At 33.8% G+C, this 20,186-nt stretch overlaps 1 protein-coding gene across 1 annotated transcript; it reads left to right on the top strand.

Moving 5' to 3' along the window:
- Positions 1-7,557: 7,557 nt before the first annotated feature.
- LOC118189446 (uncharacterized) lies at positions 7,558-19,222 on the top strand. Its single transcript, XM_035360048.2, has 2 exons — positions 7,558-7,700; positions 13,694-19,222. Exons 1-2 carry the CDS (start codon positions 7,682-7,684, stop codon positions 14,725-14,727), a joined length of 1,053 nt encoding a protein of 350 aa, XP_035215939.1. The 5' UTR covers positions 7,558-7,681; the 3' UTR covers positions 14,728-19,222.
- The last annotated feature ends 964 nt before the right edge of the window (positions 19,223-20,186 follow it).

Raw genomic sequence — 20,186 nt, 5'->3', positions numbered from 1 at the left:
CTGTACATTTGCATATTGCTATCCCATGAATTTTGTCACTTCAGTGTAGTGTTGGACAATCAGAGATTTCTGACATTAAAAAGAGCAAACCTGCACTTTTAAACTTCGTGGCACTACTTGAAAACGAAGCTGGAAGTTCTTTAAGCATATCATTGCAGCAACAAAGAAAAATTTAGAAGATGTCGTTTTCAAGCGGTTTTTGCAACAACGTTCCATGGGAAACCCAATCTAGGGTCCGATTCTTTGTGAAAAAGCCAAGATCTTAGCTCAGAAGCTTGGTTGTTCATCCTTTAATGTAAGTAACGGCTGACTAAGAAACTTTAAATGCAGGTACCATGTTTGTCAAACAGCTTACTTTGACCGAGATATTCAGCAAGCAATGACTTTCAGCGCTTGTAAGTACTGTACAGTACGCTATCATGTACGCAAAAGTGTTGTCTTTTCATTTTAATTAATTAAAACCTCTTTTTCTTTAAAAATAGTTTTTTTTCCTTCCATTTTCGGAGTACAGTACATACAGTTGTAAAGTTGCGCGCCTCCAACCTGCACGCAACAAAGTGGTGACTACTGAAACTGGAAATTAGACAGAGTCTTGAGAAGGGTTTAAGTCCCTTTTTATTCAACTTTAGAAATTACAAATGCGTGCTCTTGACGCTCACAAACTACGCCGACCCGGCGGTAAAACAAAAATAAGAAACTGAAAAGAGATAATAACAAGAGACTAACTACGAGGCTCTCTAAACGTAACTAACCTCACCGCGTTTTACACTACCGCTGATACTTCAGCAAACTCTGAATATTACGTTGAAAGATTAACAATTTGCCTAGGCAAGCACACAGGCCGAAACGCGTGGTTCTTCAATTTCTGACTAACTACCTCTGCGCTCGTGAAGTAAGAAAAGCACACCTTCGAACTCGTTTCCTTTCTATTTAACTCAGAATACTTCCGCTGATAATTTGAATCCTTGCGCGTTCTACTAAACATTTACATACTCTGGCATTGGCAGTTCCAGGGGAAAGTAAGGCTTGACAGGAAAGATAGTTTAAACTTAAAATAAATGTTAGTTAAAATAAATATAAACCCTACACAGTAATGAATTAAAGTTTACGTAAACCCTTTCTTCGGAAAAAATCCAATTATCAGAATTTTTGATTATCCGAATAGGTTCCGGTCCCATTTGATTCGGATAATTGGGAATTCTGCTGTATTTCTCAACGATGAAAGTCGATCTTCTTGCAAAAAATTTCGAAAAACTCCTTCATGAAAAGTCTTTCACCAAAAATATTATTAAATGAATGCACACTTTCAAAAATAATACTTTATGGAAATTCTCAACTTGTTCAAAGAAAAATACGCAGGAGATAAAGGATTTGAGCATAGATTTTTGCTGTTAGAAGTTAAAAACTAATAAATTTCTCTCCTCCACCCCCCAAAAAAAGATTTTTTGCACTGTTCAATTCAAACACCCTTCTTTCTATGATAAAATTGAAATCCATCAAATTTTCAACAAGCATCTGCTACCTGTTAAACACTACAAAGTATTGCCTAGCTTTAAATTCAATAAGACGCGTGGTACTATAATCATCAACCACCATGAAATCGACACTCCCCTAGTTCCTGAGGATGGCAACGACCATAATACGACAATTTTGTGGATCCTTTTCACCAGCACATCATTACAGGAAATCTGGAAATTGGAAATTGTTGAGGATTACAATTTAAGGCAGTTAAGGAAGCTAGGCACCAAGTTTCTTCCCACCTTCCATGCGACAAAAGATTTTACATTAAACAATTCGACAACGATTTGAACGCTTTCATCCTCAAAGCTTACTCTCAAACTAATTTTCCTACTTCTTCTTTTCTTGAATGGAAAGATGCTTGAAGAATTTATTAGGAGAATTAGCATTTCCTCTAATTTTCCGTACATGCACAAGAAGAAAGAACTAGAACTTAAAATCAAGCAACTTCGAGACAAATTCATTATTACAAAAGTTGACGAAGCTAACGACAACTTTATTATTTTATGAAAGATTTTTCTACTATAATTTAATAAAACAAGAACTCCGTAGTACAATCACTTATCAGTAAATTAATACTAACGCTCAAATTCTCCAAAAGAAGTTCAAATCAATACATCCAAAATTTAAAAGTTTCCAGTAAAATCTACTATAATAAATTTGCAAATCTTTATGCACTTCCAAAATTTCATAAATCACCGGTCAAGTTCAAATTTATTGCCGATGGCACAACAAAATTTTTTAAAAGCAATTGACCTAATTTTTGCCAAAATACTAAAACACGTTCAGCACATTGTCAACAATATTACTTTTCAAGACCATTATTTCGATTGGATTATTAATAACCACAAACCGATTATAGAAGCACTACATACACTTGAAATTAAGAACATTAATTGCTACTACTTCGAAAATCTTTACACCACTTTGGCGAGTGAAGACATTTTCGATAATCATCTCCCTGATATGTTTTCGAAAAATTCTTATTATAGTTACCAATGAAGAATAGAAAAATTACTTAAAAATAGTTTTGTTTAACAACTACATCAAATCTGATAATAAGTTTTTCAAGCAAGTACGAAGCTTGCCAATGAGATCATGCACGTCCTCGGCTCACTAGAATATACATGTCAATTATCACTTACAAATGGTCAGAGTAACTATTTCTCCTGCATATTCAGATATGTAGAAGACATTATTGCCATCAATAACTTTAACAAAATAGAAGATGCAAATATTTACCCTGCAAGCCTTAAACTTAACAAGATTAACGCACATCTTCAAATTTTAGAATATAAAGATATTAAAATAAGCGATAAAAGAAGATATTTCAATTTTCGCACCATTAAACTTAACTGGAATTCCAACATATCCAAGAAAGTCATCTTGAATAAAATTAACACCCAAATTCAAAGGATTAAAAAAGGTTTTCAACAATACAGTTTATCTGATAGAAGAAATAAAATACCTATTAATAATTCTCTTAGAAAATCAAATTCCAAAACTCACAATTTCAAATATTTTAAAGAAAGTTGGCATTAACTTTATCTTTTAGGTAGCTTGTATACAATGATATGATATATTTCACCCAAACCTGAAAAGAAGAATTTTATGGATGACTAAGGCAAGAAATCTAATGTGAATATGTAATTATGGTTCTCTTGTCTCTTGGTTTTCTAGCTAGAATTTTTTAAAGTACTATTAATTATGTACTCTAAGGAATTACTGGAAAATTCTATCTTTCCTGTTATACTAAAAAAAGGAGTCAATTTCAATATCTGTAAGATGCATTAAAGTTCAATTGCGTGAAGAATTTCGACTTTTTTAACCGCTTTTTCCTTTTTCCTGGAACTTTTCAGCCAGTATTTAAAACTTTTAAAGCTTAGAGGCTTCGCCATCTTGAATGACATTCTAAAGAACAAATTTATCTTATTTATTTCATACAATTCAAGTTTTCAAGTTAGAAAAATGTTATTGATGTTTATCCTGTTTCTATATAAGCATAATAATATATGCTAATTATTCAGAAGTATTGATTTAGAAATCAAACAACAAAAATTGGCGTTATATTTTCAAATTTTCACAGGACTAGTTTCGATTGTTTTACCAAACCATCATCCTCAGCTGCAAAAGCGTAAATGCAATGCATTTACGCTTTTGCAGCTGAGGATGATGGTTTGGTAAAACAATCGAAACTAGTCCTGTGAAAATTTGAAAATATAACGCTGATTTCTGTTGTTTGGCTTCTAAATCAATACTTGTTAGGCGTGTTATTGTATCTTAATTATTCAGAAGTATTTTTTATTAAATTCTGAAAAATCATGATTAAAATATGCATAAAAAATACAAATAATCATTTGACAGGTTATATGAGTAGTTTCATGTTAAATTAAATTTCTCAAACAGAATATAAGTGATGTAATTTAGTATGCTTACATGTATGTCTGTGCAACATTCAGCATAAAATATTTTTTAAGAAATTAATTTTCTTATGTAGCAGTTGCACAAAATTTGTCTAAGTTGATTTAAATATGTTCTTCATTAAGGCTTTGCAATCTTAATTTTAAGCTCATGTTTTTTCTTTAACTTATTTTATATAAAATGTATATGTTTCTACATAACATGCTACCAAGAGCTATGTTTAATCTGCAGAAAAATGGAATTTGCTTTTGAATTTATTGAACAATTTGAATAGCTTTGGAAAAAATTTTTTGTTGTATAGGTACGCAAATATTATAATTTATCATGCTTCATAGTAGTATAAGGTATTTCTCCCTCATTCCTAGCATGCCTTCGTAGTGTGGTGGTCTGCACGCTGGGCGCGTATTCCAGAGATCTGTGGTTCGATTCCAGGCGAAGGCGTTGCTCAGTTTTCAATCTCTCTTGCCTCCAAAAATTCCTAATGTTTCTACAATACATTTTAACATACTGTAAATAAAAAATTACCATAAATGGAAATTTAAAAAATCTTTATGGTTTAGATGCTTGTGATGAAAAAAATTAAAGTAAAACTTGTTTTTTGTGGGTAAAGTGTACAAGGGAAACTTTACAGATCCTGGCAAACACTCCTACACAGTCACCAAATTTTAAAGATAAGTGCCATGGAATGTGAATGAAAAGAAGAATTATGCATGGAATAATTTTTCTTTATATACTATAATAGTAATCAGTAGAATATCTGCTAATTACACGTTAGACACAATGTATAATTTCAATTTTATTATGAGAAAGCAATTTCTGTTATGAGTTTAAATACTGGGCAGCTTGATTCTCAAAGCTAGGTATGTTTGTAGAATAGGAAATCAGTATGAAATAAAAGCTCTGATTTAGTTGTACTGTTTAAAGATTGTTGTCAAGACAAACGGTAATAAATCATTAGAATTCTGTTAAGTAATGTTATAACATTAAACAAGAAATCTGCTAGTTTACAGATTTTTCACATGAGAATTTAAAAAAAAAAAAAAAAAAATTAAATGAAAATCATTTAAGAACGTTTCATGAGTATTTTAAATCTGCTTTTCTAATGTAGAGGGTATGTTTAGTGGAATTAAGCAACAAAGGTAACAATAATAATAATCAATGTAGTTTAATTTGCAAGTTAATGTATATCAAACATGATTTTTTATTATTTAGCCTACGCATGTTGATAACTGTACTGATAGCCTGTTGGCCGAAGATGCTGGAGCCGGGCATATCTGGATACAACAAAACAAAAAGTCTTTTGGGGAAAATGATATTACACTCATCAGTTTCAATACAGAGAAAAAGAAAAGTTGGCAGAAACTCCATTATTGGGTTAATATTAGTAAGATATTAAAAACTGCTAAATTTTCTACGTGAAAGACTCCTATTGAAACCTTTAGAGAAAGCGCAACGTTTAGCAGAATGTTTACAGCAAATAGAATACAGTTCACATTCAAGATATTTCCAGCAAGATTAAGACTATTTTTCGTCTCACGAGAAAAAGCCTCACCAGTGGCAAAGATTGCTGAATACTGGGAGTTCGACCCGAATTCGATCCCAGGAAAACGGACTGGTTACAAGGTTGGTTTTAGTGAATTTTTTCCTGTGTAACGTCAATAAAAGCTAGTTTGAATTAGTAAGTCATCTACAAAGGCATCCCTCTGGCAATTTCCCATAGAATGTTCTCCGCAAAGGCATCCATTCCCTTACACAGCCCTGGTAGGCTTTGCCGTAATCAAATAAATTAAACCAAACCAACTAATACTTTTCAATCTCGTCCCAAATAGCTGAACTTTCTCATCTTCCGAACTCTCAAGAATAAAGGGAGAAATGATTGACTTTCGATCATCTACAGCAGAGATCGGCAAACTAGGGCCAGACTGTAAAAGTTTTAGGCTCGGCAGACCAAGTAGCAAACATGAAGATACGAATGGGTAAGTTTTCTCTTCATATTCGTTCATATGCGTTCATTTTTTTTTTTTTTTTTTTTTTGTTATGAAGTGATACTTTTACATACTATTTATGCACATTTTATTAGAACTTACCCCCCTCGCCGCCAAAACGAAAAGAATAAAAGATTTGAATAGTAAAAAACGCCATTATTAATAGATTAAAATATCTAGTTGTGCGAAAGTTTTATGCCAAAAACGTTTTTAATAAAGTTAGAAAAACAAAACATGAAAGTAGTACCTTTAAAGTGGGTAGTAATCACCAACCAAATGTATGATTTTCTGCCAATGTTTTGATAGTTTTTCAAAGCCTTCGGCTCAGAAACTTAGTAGCCGCTAGTCTAAAGACAGATCAACCTCATTTCGGACGTCCTGTGGAGAATGGAAGACAGCACCAGCAACATGTAGCTGCAGGCGTGAAAAAATGTCGAAGTCCGAAGGACTGATGTTGGGACTATATAGTGGGTGTGGCAAAAGATCCCATTCGCATCCGTACAAAGTCCAGCCGGTGAATGAAGACACAGGTGATCTTGCATTATCTTGATGGAACATTATTTTGCTCTGGAACTCATTCCGACGTTTTTCCTTAAAAGCAGCGTCAACACGAACTAGCATCTCGTTCTACATCTTACTGTCGAGGGTTTTACTTCTTTTCAGATACCCTTTATAGGTAATACCACGGCAATCCCACCAGATAGAAAGCATGATATTTTTGTTAGTCAAATTGCGGTTTGCGGCTCTGCCGACGAGCTGACCGGGCTCAGAGCAAACCCTTTGCGTTGTTGAAGTAAATCCACTTTTCAACACAGGTGACAATCCAGTCCAGAATTTTGTTCTTGCGTTAGTATTAGAGCAGATTAGTGTAGTCCGGAATAGCTCTGTCCTTATTTGCTTGAGTCAGTTTCATGCGGCACCCAGCGATTGAACTTGTATGTCATGTTTATGCAATGCACAATGCGATTAATGAACATGGCACTAACTTCTAACTCTTTAGCAAGCTCTCCATTGGTTGCATACTGACCTTCTTCCACAAATTCTCGCAAGCGGGACTCATCAACATCAGTATGCCGGCCAGAGCGCTCTGCTTCTTGGATGTCATAGTCCTTGTTTTTGAACTTTCAGTACCGATTTTTCACAGTGTCATATGATACAACATTAGTATCTAAAGTTATATACATGATTTGGTGAGATTCTGTAGCTTACTTTTTGCTACAGAACTGGAAGTATTGGTTCTAACCTGGTAGCGAGATAGTTCCATTTCAAACACCTTGTACTTAATAATAACGATATCTTTTTACAAATTTCACAACGGTGTTCTAAAACAAGTCCTTGTTTTTCAAATGCCAAAAATCGTTTGACAAAATGTGATTAAACATGCCAAAGCGAACTAACTGTTTGCACAAACGATATTTGCGGGGCGGGAAACTTTCGTTAAAATTCGGTATCTAATTTGAAGTATGTAATTATTTTTCGTTCTGAGATATTTCATCAAATTAGTATTTCCTACTTCTAATGTTGTTTGCAAATGGTCACGTGTTAATAATGATTTGAATTGCGATTTTGCATACTTCACTTTCGAAAATGACTTTTCGCAATGCTAAGTAGTCCCAAATACGGCGTCTGAGCTTCATTTTGTAGGGAATAAAGTTCTATATAAGCTTGTAGCATTAGCTGGTTGACTTTAATTCACCGCGTTATACACGATCTAAATTTTGTTATTTCCTTTTGAAGTATTAGGTATACCGCAAACTATGCCGTGTGAGTGTGGAGGTAAGTTAACACATTTATTGTTTCACGTTATTTTTTCGCTTTTTTGTTTTTCGTGTTATGTGTTTGGACGAATCAATCTGAGTGCGTTATAATTGTGATTAATTTAGCGAAATATAGAAAGTAGAAAAATGAAAAGTTAACTGTTATTAAAGAAAAAAAGCGGTGTTAAGTAAATAAGCAGCATTAAGAAATAATTCTTTTTCCCTTTTCTTATGAGAAAATTTTGGTTAATTTTATTGAGCAGCATTTCAATAAGTTTACTTTGAGCGCAAAATGAACCTGCTACTTAAATTGCTTAGTAAAATTAAAATCATTACCAAACATTCACGAAGATATAAATTTATTATTTAGCAAATTTACCTTTTGAACTTTTAATAACATTTAACTGTTCAGAAATTTTTTGTAGTTTGTTATTTTAAACGCATTCATTTTAAAGTAATCGTATTATACTGGAAAGAAATTTTAAATACTGCAATAATACTTGAAAGGCAATAAAAGAAACATTTTGCGGAGTCCTTGTAAATTTAGTATTATAAATTAAATGTAATTTTTCGTTCCTAGCATTTAGCAATATTTTTATCGCATATCCTAATATTTCAAAATATGAAATTTTTTACTGTAATGTTAAGTGGTAAAAGTAGAAAGAAGCTGTTGTATTGAATTTTTGGTATTTAAAATTTCTAAATTTTTTATTGAAATATGAAAATTCATATTACGATTTGGTTATTTCCATGCAGAATTAGAATAGTTTCTTCCGAAGACTTTGTAAATTTATATCGGAAACAAACTAACGTATTTAAATAACTTTCATGAAATCCGATTGGAATTTTCCGTTAACGTGTAAGGTTGGTGCATAATTGACGCATTTAGTGAAATGTTGATGTATTTTTCATTGAAGTATTTTATTACGAAGCGTAATGTGAAGAGATGAAAATTTTCATATTAAAATGTATAGAATCACCCATCTAGAGAAGTAAAATAAAAAGTAGCAATTGTCAGCTGGAATTCTAGAATGATTGATTCGAGGAGTAAAAGAACGATATTTCAAAGCTTTTTGCTCCTTTTTCAGACTTTGAATTAGTAACAAAATTTTCTGTTTGATAAAATTTCGGGTTCTTCCGAACCTTATTTAAAAAGGCAAGAAGGGAGACCGAGGGAATGATGCAGAATTCTTCCTAGAAAGTTGTTTTCAAAAACCAGTAGTACGCATTGATTAGTTTCAACAGTAGTTAAGTAGGTTCCACGAAGACATCCTTCCCCTTTAGGCGAGATAGCTCTGGAGTGCATGGTCATAATCAAATGAACTTAAACCACCTTGGTGTAAGTAATTTTAAGACTGCTGTTTGAAAATAATGAGTAACTTTACTCTATGGTTTGCCTCCCTAAGGTTACTTCACATGTTAATTTTTGTCGCACTAATACATAGGTTATTTTATGCGTTGTTTTTAAATGTATTTATATGTAAATATTATGTCCATATTTTATCACTGTGGATCCTGCTACATTTTGTCATAATAGTTTGTATATCATAATACATATACTAAGATGCATTATTCTGAACTCTTTTTCTCTTTCCGTGCATTAAATTAATGTAATAAATAGAATTGAGTTGTCTGAACATATTGCACGTTCTCCTTCCCTGCTTCTTTAATTTTCATTTTAATAAGACATCTTGCCCATTAACTGGCCGCCGAAACCTGACTAAACCCAACAGATGGCTGCCCCATTATCGGCGGAAAAGAAAATCTCTCAAATAAGCGATTCATAATAGGTAACACACGGTAAGCGTTTTCGTTTTTGTGCAAAATTTGGAATCTCATCCTATAAAAATGAAGATTGAATAACTAGCTTTAATTAGTCCTTTGATGTTTCTAGTTGAAGAATTAAGTTCTTCGTATTCATCACACTCTAGTATCTTCCTACGGCTTCTGTCCTTTAACGAACAAGCGACAAGAATGCTAATCGTCTGGCTGCTTTGGTTTTACATTGCTTTTCTCGTGTGCAACGGGCATACGAGCCTATTTCTTTAACTCCTTTGAGAAGGCATCCTTACATTAGATAGGGAATTCTTGGGTGAATCCTCACAATTTAAAAAATGAGCTCAAATGTTTTCACCAAGGTTTACTGGTACAAGCTCCTGTAGGATAAAAAAAAAAAGTTATGTTTTTAACGGTCTCTGAATTCATACCCAACATTAATTTAAAACTTCAGAATGCAAGTGTTTCAAATCAAATGAGTTTTCAAAATTTTTACGCCAGGTAGATGTTGTCGAAGCCACCAGCTCTTTGAAAGGTATACTGAAGAGTAAAATACTCTGCAGCATTCGATTTCATTAATATTCTTGGCAAGGTACGATCTTGGCCGGATTGAATTTTTCTAGGGTCGTGACACTGATATTTTGAGCCGCTTCTTGTGTAAATTAGTGTGCGTATACTTCACCGGAGATTTCGTGGGAGCTTTCCATTTAAGTAATTGCAGAAAAAGACTTCAAGATAATTTAGAAAATGGTTGGAATCGAATATGAATATACTGCAGTTTAAAACGGGAAAAAGATGGCTAAAAGAAAAATCGTTAAATGCGGTTATGAGCACTGTATAACATTCAAACATGGCAAGTTTTAGATAAGTTTGTCAATTTTTCTTGGAATGAATGCAAAATTTTAAAGTTCTCTAAACTAAATTTTTATACATTATTTCCTCACTTAAAAATATCTGGAAATATTATCCATTATTACATAAAACTGCATGCCTTGCCTTCGATGTGCTAAAAAAAATTACATTGTGTGCTTACTTTCTCGTTTCTTGCGTTATTACACTATATGGCCTCTTGAGTTAAAACATGGTAAATATACCCGAAAGTCTTGTGTTTATTCCTCAGCTATTTCTGAAACTTAAGACACGATATCTTTTAAATAATGGTACAAGCACTAGAAGGAAGCATGTAGTTTGCTTCAAAGCTATCGATTCTCGGATTAGTTAAAATTTTATTCCTATATTTCTGTGTTTTGAGTTTGAGAAATCTGTTCTCTATACTTAATATTTCTGCAAAGCAATGATTTATTTCACGTATTGATTGTCCGTCTTCAGTGTTCATGACTAATAGAGCTGTAAATAAAATTTGAATCTTAAAAATTTCTCTTAACGTGTTCAGATACTCTACATTATTAAACTTTTTAAATAAACTGAGGTATGAATAGTACTTAATGTACTTTTGTAAAATACTTAATGTAAATGTTTAATGTGGATAGGTTTTTCAAACATCAGCCGCATCGAAGGCTAAAATAATAGCAATTGCTGTCGGAAGAAAATGCTATCACTTTCATCAGTAATTAAGTAAAACTTCGAAAGCAACGGTAGCTCGTCGATAATTTCATTCAGGACGTTAGAAAGGGCTACTGCATTCGGGTTTCGTGTTTCCCGACTTTGGAAAATGGCAATTTCAGGTCGATTTTCCTTTGAAATTCATTAGTTCTTATTTGCCATCATGACTTAATCCAAAGTATAAAGTTCTCGCAATTATTGTGGTCTTTCATTATAAGAAAGAAAAGCAAATCTGGTAATGTGAAATGCAAAATGTCTCAAAAGACTGACATCATTATAAGTAAACGCGTCCATTTTGGAATACCAAATACCTACGCAGTTTCATTGATGTCAATGTTTAAACTCTTGTTACTTATATTACTACGTTCATTATGTTATGGAAGGAGAATAAATTACTTCGGGCATACTTTAATCTTGTATTTATTTCGAAGGTTACTTGACTGAGAATATTAAAGGGCATTCAGAATTTCCGGTACTTTGATAATTCGCTCACTTGCTGAACGTTCAGTTCATTTGGCGATTTTGACTAAAAACTCTTAGTTTATTTTTAGGGCTCATGGGTACATTTTAGGGGCATTCATAAAATATTAATAAAAGGTCTGTTTTAAATATTAGAAAACAAATCTTGTAAGTCCCGATATTTACGTTCTTATAGCTAATGGACACTGTTCAGCTTGACGACAGTTAAATATAATGAATGCAAATTCCATTTGTATTGTAAGAGCGTGCATGGGGTGTCTGTCATCACGTGCACACTAAAAAATATACCAAAAATAATGCAATACTATTGAAATCGGATGTCCGAATAATCAAAGTACTGAATTCCTTGTTACCGCGCAAATTAAAGCTCGTGTCAATGATGTAGGTTTCCTTTGAAACTGACTTTCTTTCTGATTAGATTATGTTGTAAGAGTTAAGTGTGGTCTGTTTCTACCTGAGAAGTACTTCAGAGGTTTCGGCAGAGATTTGTATCTTCTGATACATGAAGTGTTACCAAAAACTCGCTTGTAGACTGAAATGAAGTAACCGAAAAGGGATGGAGATAAATATTTTTCTTGTTTAAGCGTAAAATGAAACCCTATAAATGTCCGTTATTAAACACGGAATTTCGATATTCTCAATACTAATAACATGCCCCAAGCATTTTTTTACAGAAAGGTTAACTTCCTGTTGGCCGTCGTGAAATTCAATGTCTTGCTTTGATCCCTTAACAGTATTTTACAACTAAGTGTCAAAAGGTTTAAAATGTATTATTTAGTTCTATTTAGTTCCTTGTTTATTCAAATAACTAACCTGGCAACTATTAGCGATATTCAGAAATGCCCATATTATACGCCATTCGAAATGAACTGACTGAAAGCATATTTCCTTCTTTGAAGTACCAAGTTTATGCACATTCTTTCTAGAAAAAATTGTTTGGCGCGTAGTGTCCTATAACGCACTAGTCCAAAATTTCTTTTAATCGGCAGGCAAAATTTAATCTTAAACTTAACTCCAATTTTACTAATATGGTATTCTTGAATTGCCTGAATCGAAATCCTCTATGTTCAGATTCGAGATTGAAGGGTGTGCAACATAAATACGAGGCAGTTTCCCTCAGATCTTCCTTCTCGAATGCATCTAACTTTAGGCAGATAGCCTTCATGTGTTTTGCCCACCAGCGGCTGAGCGGTAAAGTCGCTGAACACTGGTAGTTCGGTCCGAGGTTCGAATCCCGCGAACGGGCTGGCTGCATGGGCGTTTTCGTGGTTTTCCCCATGTGTAAGGTATATACGAGCCAGTTTCCCTTAGAAAGTCCTCCACGAAGGCATCCCTCCCCTTAGGCACATAGCCCTCGAGGATTTGCCATAATCATACACACACACCTTCGTGTGCTTTACCATAATCATATAGCCTAACACTTTTCGAAGTAACTTAAAGAATTTGTTTTTGTCTCAATCTCAAGTTCGTGGTCAAAGACTGGAGGATAGAGCTATCGGAAATTCGAAATTTCCCGAGGCATCGGTAGCCATCGCGGAGTCTCATCGCCTGGTATCCATCGTTTAAAGGTATCAAACAGGAATCGCAATAGCAGGATTCATGCAGCATAAAATAGATTGAAAGATTTAAAGACTCGGGAAGAAAGGGAGATAAATTCGTCGTCGCACACCCTCTTCATCAGAAATTCATAAATACTTGCTGTGATTATCCGTGGCATAAAAGCTAACAATCTTCTCTCTGCTCGGCACATCAATGATTTCATAGCGAGGCTGTTATAAAGATACCACTTTTATTCAATTTCATGATTTAAGCAACTTCATAAGGATGCCGGATGCATCTATCTCTATGGTGGAGAGCACGCGTCTTGATGGAAAAATAGCCGATTTGTAAAATGGTGCTGGCAACTTAAATGCAAATTGGCTGTGCCAGTAAGTGGTCATATGCTCATCCTCATTAAGTACCTTATTAGAAAATAAGGAACCAAACCTTTTAATGTTTTAAACCTACTTAATTTGAAAATAAAGTTTGTAAACAAAGTGGTTTTTTATTCAAGGATAAAAATCAACCAGAATATTTCAATTTTAGATACTGAAAGTTGCTGTATTTCAAATGAACTAGTGTTTTTAGTATTCAATTGTTGTAATTGAAACTGCTCTTTAAATCTCATTATTTATATATTTCTTCCGATTCTAGAACACAGCTGCTTCTGCTTTAATGTCTGCAGATGCCGTGATGGACCGTGTGAATGTGAGCTTTGTACTGAAATTAGGTTGCACTCTTGCAGCATCTGCCAACGCCCAGCTTTCCTGGAAGGCCGCTTCTTATCGTCCGCTTACTTCAAAGAATATTGCTGCTGCTTCATTGGAGAATCCGATGTTTTGCCCGACCAATCTGCAGCTAATCCTCAACAGGATTCACAGGATCAGCAGGATGCACAGGATCCTATAAAAGTAAGTGGATGGCCTCCCTTAGTTATAGCCAGTTCCGAAAGTCTTGAGTCTACAGAACGCAAATTAAGTGATTTAAGAGTAGATGTGGAAATGAAGGAAAATGATTCTTTTGAAGTTTCTAATACTCACGGAGAGCCAAGCCAAAAAACGGAAAGCTCTTTACCACTAGGTGTTGGCAATTTCCAACAAACTTTAATGACAAAATTTCAAAAAGCTACTACTCAACAAAATTTAGAGGAGGATATGTTGAGTAAACCAGAGACGCAGTCGAGTTCCGAAAGTCCTGAGTTTACAGAACGCAAATTAAGTGCTGTAGAAAGTTACGAGTTCCCTAGTGGTTCTTTTGAAGTTTATAATGGCGACGGAGAGCCAAGCCAAAAAACGGAAAGCTCTTTACCACGAGGTAAACCAGAGACTCAGTTGAGTCCGAGTTCCGAAAGTCCTGAGTTTACGGAACGCAGATTTAATATTTATAATACATACCATGTGTCCTCGAGTGATTCTTTTGAAGTTTCTGATAGCGACGAAGAGCCAAGCCAAAAATCGGAAAGCTCTTTATCACGAGATGTTGGCAATTTCCAACAAACTTCTATGACAGCTGAAGCAAAAGATTCCGGGCAGTCGGCGTCAGAAAATCATCCAGCTGAAACAAAAGATTCCGGGCAGTCGGCGTCAGAAAAGGATTCAAGCGATGCAAGAGATTCGGTACCATTACCGTCGGATTTACATTCTGACAAAACTTCATCCGAGTCTACAAAATTCGAAAAGCGCAGTTAGTGACGAAAGAACTCGTCAGAATACTTAAAGTAGAAATTTGTTGAAGCGTTAATTACGAAAGGACAAATACAAGGATGATTCATTAGAAAATATAGGTCTATTCTGAGAAATTAATATTTCGAAAGAATCGATAAGTTTATGAACTTGACAAATTTCAAGCATTTCGATGCTGGATGATATTTTATCGAACCCAATTCATATTTGTAGTTTTAACATTTACTGAGAACTTTAATCATCATATTTGACCATATCAATTTCGTTATTTATCGTTTATTTTGTTACATATCTATTATACTACTATACACGGTAATTTTAAATCTGGTATTTTAAAATAAAATCATTTACGCTTCGTGAATTTTTCTTCAATTATTATCCAAAGATAAGGGATTTGTAATGTTCTTGTTTCTTAATTTTAAGATTTAAATACTGGAAAATTTTGTTATTCAGAATAGCAGTTTTAACCTAAGTATCTCTTAACTTTTGCTGAGAGTGAATGTTATTAATTGTTGGAGCTATTACCCTTTTCTAGTCGCCCTTAACTCTTGTGATGTTATGTCGCTGCAATGTTCATTTTCAATTAAGTGTTAGTACTGCTGCGAGTTATGGCTAATTTCTTTTAATAATCGCACCATATAAGCAGGAAGAAACTGTCCTAATTTATAAATTCGGACACACGCAGCACAATAAAATTTGAAATAGCTCGGGGGGAAAAGGCGGGTATTAAGCAATTTCTCTTTAGCTCACGAAAAATGGTCAATTGCCAAAATCACTTGCAGTAAACTTTATATCCCAGTTCAGCTAAATTTCTTAACCCGCTTCCGGCAGGTGAGAAATGATTCCCCGAAGTCTGAACTATCAGACTCGTATAAGCTTTGGGTAGACTGCGAAGATGCAGTTCATAGCATTGAAATTAGATTTTTAATTTGAAGAACCAGCATTAAAATGAGCTGTGTGTTAAAAATAGTTATGATCTGTAAGAGACAACGTTACTGCTGTGTACACTTTACGTTAAATTCTTAAGTTAATATTCATTCGTTAATTTAAATAGATAAGTGACCTATTCCAAGATGAATTTCAGTTTTCCTTGCGTACTTAAGTTTTTCATCGGCATACACACTAGGAAAATTTTACCGTTTCTAAGATAACTATTACAACAGCTTTCTAAAGTTTAGCAAAAATTAACTATAGATTGCCGTAACTTTGAACGTGTATGGCGGTTTTATTGTTTCTAAAGAACTTGGGGTTTGACTGCCCTTCTAAGCGACAGCTTTATTCAAAATTTCTGCTTATTACTCCTCACTGGTTTTTCACTAATAAGTTTTATAATGGCGTGTTTTTCTTCCAGTTGCATATATTTTCATCATTTTGCCTACATTGCTTTCAAATAAAATATGCAAGAACATTTTCTTGATTTTTCTCAAAACAGCTTTACTCGCAGTACTGAGGAAGGTATTTCTTTATGCGAATTACTGTTTCATGCGATTGTAAATTATCCAAAGTGCTCAACTAGCACATAGCCGAATCTATGAATTAGTTATAGAATACAACCGCTAGAGAATACAATCGCTATAGCTGTGCTTATGGAAATAAATTCTCATTTCATTTCGGCTTTACGGTATTAACTTCTAAAAGATATCGAAACATATTTAAAAATAAATGATACGAAGACTTAATTGCATAGCAAGATTGATTTACAAGCTGAATAAAATTTGTTAACCACCACATTTAAAGGTAATCCGCTTTTTGCCTTTTGGAGTTTCTCTCCTTTGAGGGGAGAAGGATGCATTTCTGTTTAAGAAACGAATTGGTATAAGAGTTCGCACTCTGCAAAATAAACTAAGAGCGTCTGTTTATTTGAGAATAAGATTTCTCTACTTTAGAGAGCCAATTGAGTCCTTTTCTTTATAGTAAGTTGTATAATGACCTGCACAAAATGAATTGCCAGATGTTTCAAATGTCACAAGTTTAAAACCGTATTGATTTGTTTAGGGATGGGGGGGAGTACACATTACGAAAATGCCAGCTGATGACACGTTCTTCTCTAAAATGACGTTCCGTAACACACCGTGCAATATACGGAGGAACCCTATCTTGCATAATTGTGCTCCAATAAAAAATCGCAAGTAGTCATGGATAAAACTACAAGTAACTATCACATTATGCCTTTAAAAGAAACCTATATATTTCTATAAGAAGACATGTTGTTAATATTAACGCTATAACTTTTAATAAGATTTTCATTTCTGCTTTCCTATAGCTTGAATCTCGGACTTTCTTAATGCTATTTCAGCTACTTTTTGGCTTCAAGTCATTTATAAAGAATTGGAGAGGGTGAATGTGAAGCTAACTCGGTGAAATTGTAGATTGAATGTCAGTTTGTGTTTTCTTCGCTGTGACTGGTCTGTTCTCTTATTAGGCTGGCATAAAAAGTTCAACAGTAAGAAGGGAAAGGTTCCGCGTGACCGTCGGAGTTTGTTTGCGAGGGTTAGTCTTTCTTACTAAAGCGAAAACAATCGCTACGCTGACGAATCCGTTTTAAAATTTAGGGGAGCACGTGGGGAACGCACTGAAGAACTACATTTTTAATTTTCAGAAGGTAGCGCTAAAGCGCAAGGAAATGCGGTAAAATCGCAAAACAAATGAAAAGTGAGAGAATTGATAACAAATTTAAAACTATACCATCGGCATCGAATGAAATAATAAAAGGGAAGTGACTAAATTAATAGTAACAATGCGTAGTAACGAGGATTTGTTTAAACAGAATTTTCTGCAGTTAGATAAAATTGTTTGCTATTTTTAGCTTAAATGGGCGTTAGTCCAGAAGGGCTATTAGTCTCAAAACATTTCGCATCGAATCTCTATAAATGGCTGTATGACTTTTCAGATTGTAGCTGCAAATATTATCAACTGTATTATATGTAAAGAAACTAATGAAGAATCTACATTAATGTACGTTTCTCGCATTGTGAATAAACAACGGTACCTAGTCATGAAATTTTGAATAGTCCTCCACCCGAACATGGGCACTTGGAAACCCAAATTTGAAATTTAAACTTTCTTTTATTGACCATTTCATATCTTGTAAAATTTTAGAGAATTGTTGATTAAAAAAGGCTCAACAATTTTAAAGCGAACAGTGGCAGTACTGTAGGCAATAGACAGTCTCGCGAAAGTTCTAAAGATGTGCTGTTTTTTAATATTTTTAGCCCAATGGCCCTCAAAACTTGTATGTGTCTGTAAATGAAAAAAAGTCCGTTTGGGTGTAATATAAAATCTGAAAGCTTTCAGATTTTCTTTATTAGTCCTGAGGGGCTTTGCACCTGAAGGACTGTTGTTTTCGTTTTGCGATTTTGCGTTGAATCACTATAAACATCCGTTTCACTTTTCACACTGGTGCCACCAAATGTTAGTCCTGCATTATATTTGAAGAAAATGGTGGAAAATCTGCATAAATGTATATATATTTCTCGCACTGTGATAAAACAACGGTACATAGAGCCATCAATTTTTGAATGACTTCATCCTCCTACGAATATGGGCATGTAGAAGACCAAATTTGAAATTTGTTTTGCTGTCAATTTCATATTTTGTGAAACTTGAACGAATTTTCGAGTAACAAACTCAACAATTTAAAAACGAGCAATGACAACACTCTACGGAGGGGGGAAAAAACACTTTTTATCTTCAGCGCGCGGAACTGTGTATCCGAAATTTTAAAGATAGGCTCATTTTAAAAATTATTTTGCGGCATTGCTATTGAACTAAATTTTATGGTTTAAGTGCAAAGAACATATTCAATAAAAGGTAACTCGCAAAACGTTAAAGAAACGTCCCTTTGTTTATTTCAAAATCTAATCTTTCAGATTTTTTAAAACGTTTGTTTTTTTAATCTAGTTGTAGTCTTGATTGAGTACTGACCAACTTTCTCCACCAGATGACCATAGCATAGACAAATAAGACGAATGTCTACGACCCGACTTTTTGGAAGGCACCGTCAAAGCGTCCACTTTGAAAAACAAAATGTTAAAATGAAAGTTAACAACTTTATTTTATGAAATAAAAGTAATGTACTGATATAAATGGTCCATTGTACAAGAACAGCATTTTGCTGACTAGCTGATCTGTAGGTGGGGCGTGACAGATGATATTGTGTACGTATTGCATGCTGTGCAGAAGTCTAGTAAAAACATTAAGGGGTATCAGAAACCCCTATACCGACAATGTCAAATTGACCATTTTCGATGTACCTTTTCTCAAAATCTGTTGTAGATATAAGCTTGAATTTTTTCTCTAATTAAAGTATACCTATCTTATCATGCTGAAATCAGCTTTTGAAGCATTATGAATTTTACAGTAAATTACAGAATATTTTGTTACGCATAGTAAAAATTACCACTTCTCACACAGTTTTTACAAAAGTTTATTACAAAAAGCTCATTTCAGTAAATATTGGAGAACCTAATAAATAAGCCATAAAAAGTTTAGGAACCTCTGAGCAGTAGTTCCTGAGAAAAGGTACATCAAGCATAAAAAAATCACCTCTAGAAAAACGCGTTTTTATGTAAAAATCATCATTGATCAAAGCGGTAGATGACAAATTAAAACTAGATTTTTTTACAGTTCTAATTTTTATAGAGATTAAAGAATGGTATTTTTAGAAAGATGAAAGTGTAGAGAATTTGAAAGTGCAAAAATCCTAAATCACAATTTTTTGAAGATTTTGGGATTCCAACACCCCTTAAACATAGTAAGAGTTGAGAAACGATTTTTAGGCTCTAAGTATTAAATTTCTGGAAGTGATTAGTTAGTTGATGTGTTGAAGTAGATTTTTAATAATTATTAAATGCCTAGCCATTGACCAACAGATCAGAGGCTTTTTATATAATAAATTGTATGAATGTTTTATATAAAATGGATTATTATCACGCTTCCGGTGCCGATGAAAGAAAGCGTAAGAACGAAATGCAGGAAGAAACGGAGAAAACAGCTTTGCTTGAGTATGGTGTTAATACAAAAACGGACAATATTGATGCCGGAGGTTGAGTTTGAAGCAAATATTATAGAAAAATAAGTTGGTGAATATTCTGAAAACCAGGAAGTACACTCGGAAGTGACAAAAAGCAATTACACCGAAACTGAAGTAACAAAAATTTAGAAGGGATGCCAGATATTTTGGAGAAAAACCAAAATGTAAATGATTAAGAAGAAATTCAAAATATAGAATATGTACCTACTACCGTTAACATGCTTTTGTTTTGTAAAATTTGAACATTTCTTTGTGGCCTTTAACTTTAACAACAGACATACAACATTGTTTGCTTAAAAATAAAAAAATAAACCGCCATCAAATATTTCACTTATACGTTCAGCTAAAAACGTAGTAACAGAAGGTGGAAAAACTAACTCTATCATTAAAGAAAAATATTCTTATTTCCTGCAAATAAACGGTGAAAAAGTTG

This window comes from Stegodyphus dumicola, chromosome X2 (genome assembly GCF_044657685.1).
Source record: "Stegodyphus dumicola isolate Sdum_Otavi_A_Nest chromosome X2, ASM4465768v1".
In the NCBI taxonomy this organism is placed as follows: domain Eukaryota; kingdom Metazoa; phylum Arthropoda; class Arachnida; order Araneae; family Eresidae; genus Stegodyphus; species Stegodyphus dumicola.
The sequence above is the reverse complement of the archived record's forward strand: the minus strand, read 5'-3'. Positions and strand labels throughout refer to the sequence as shown.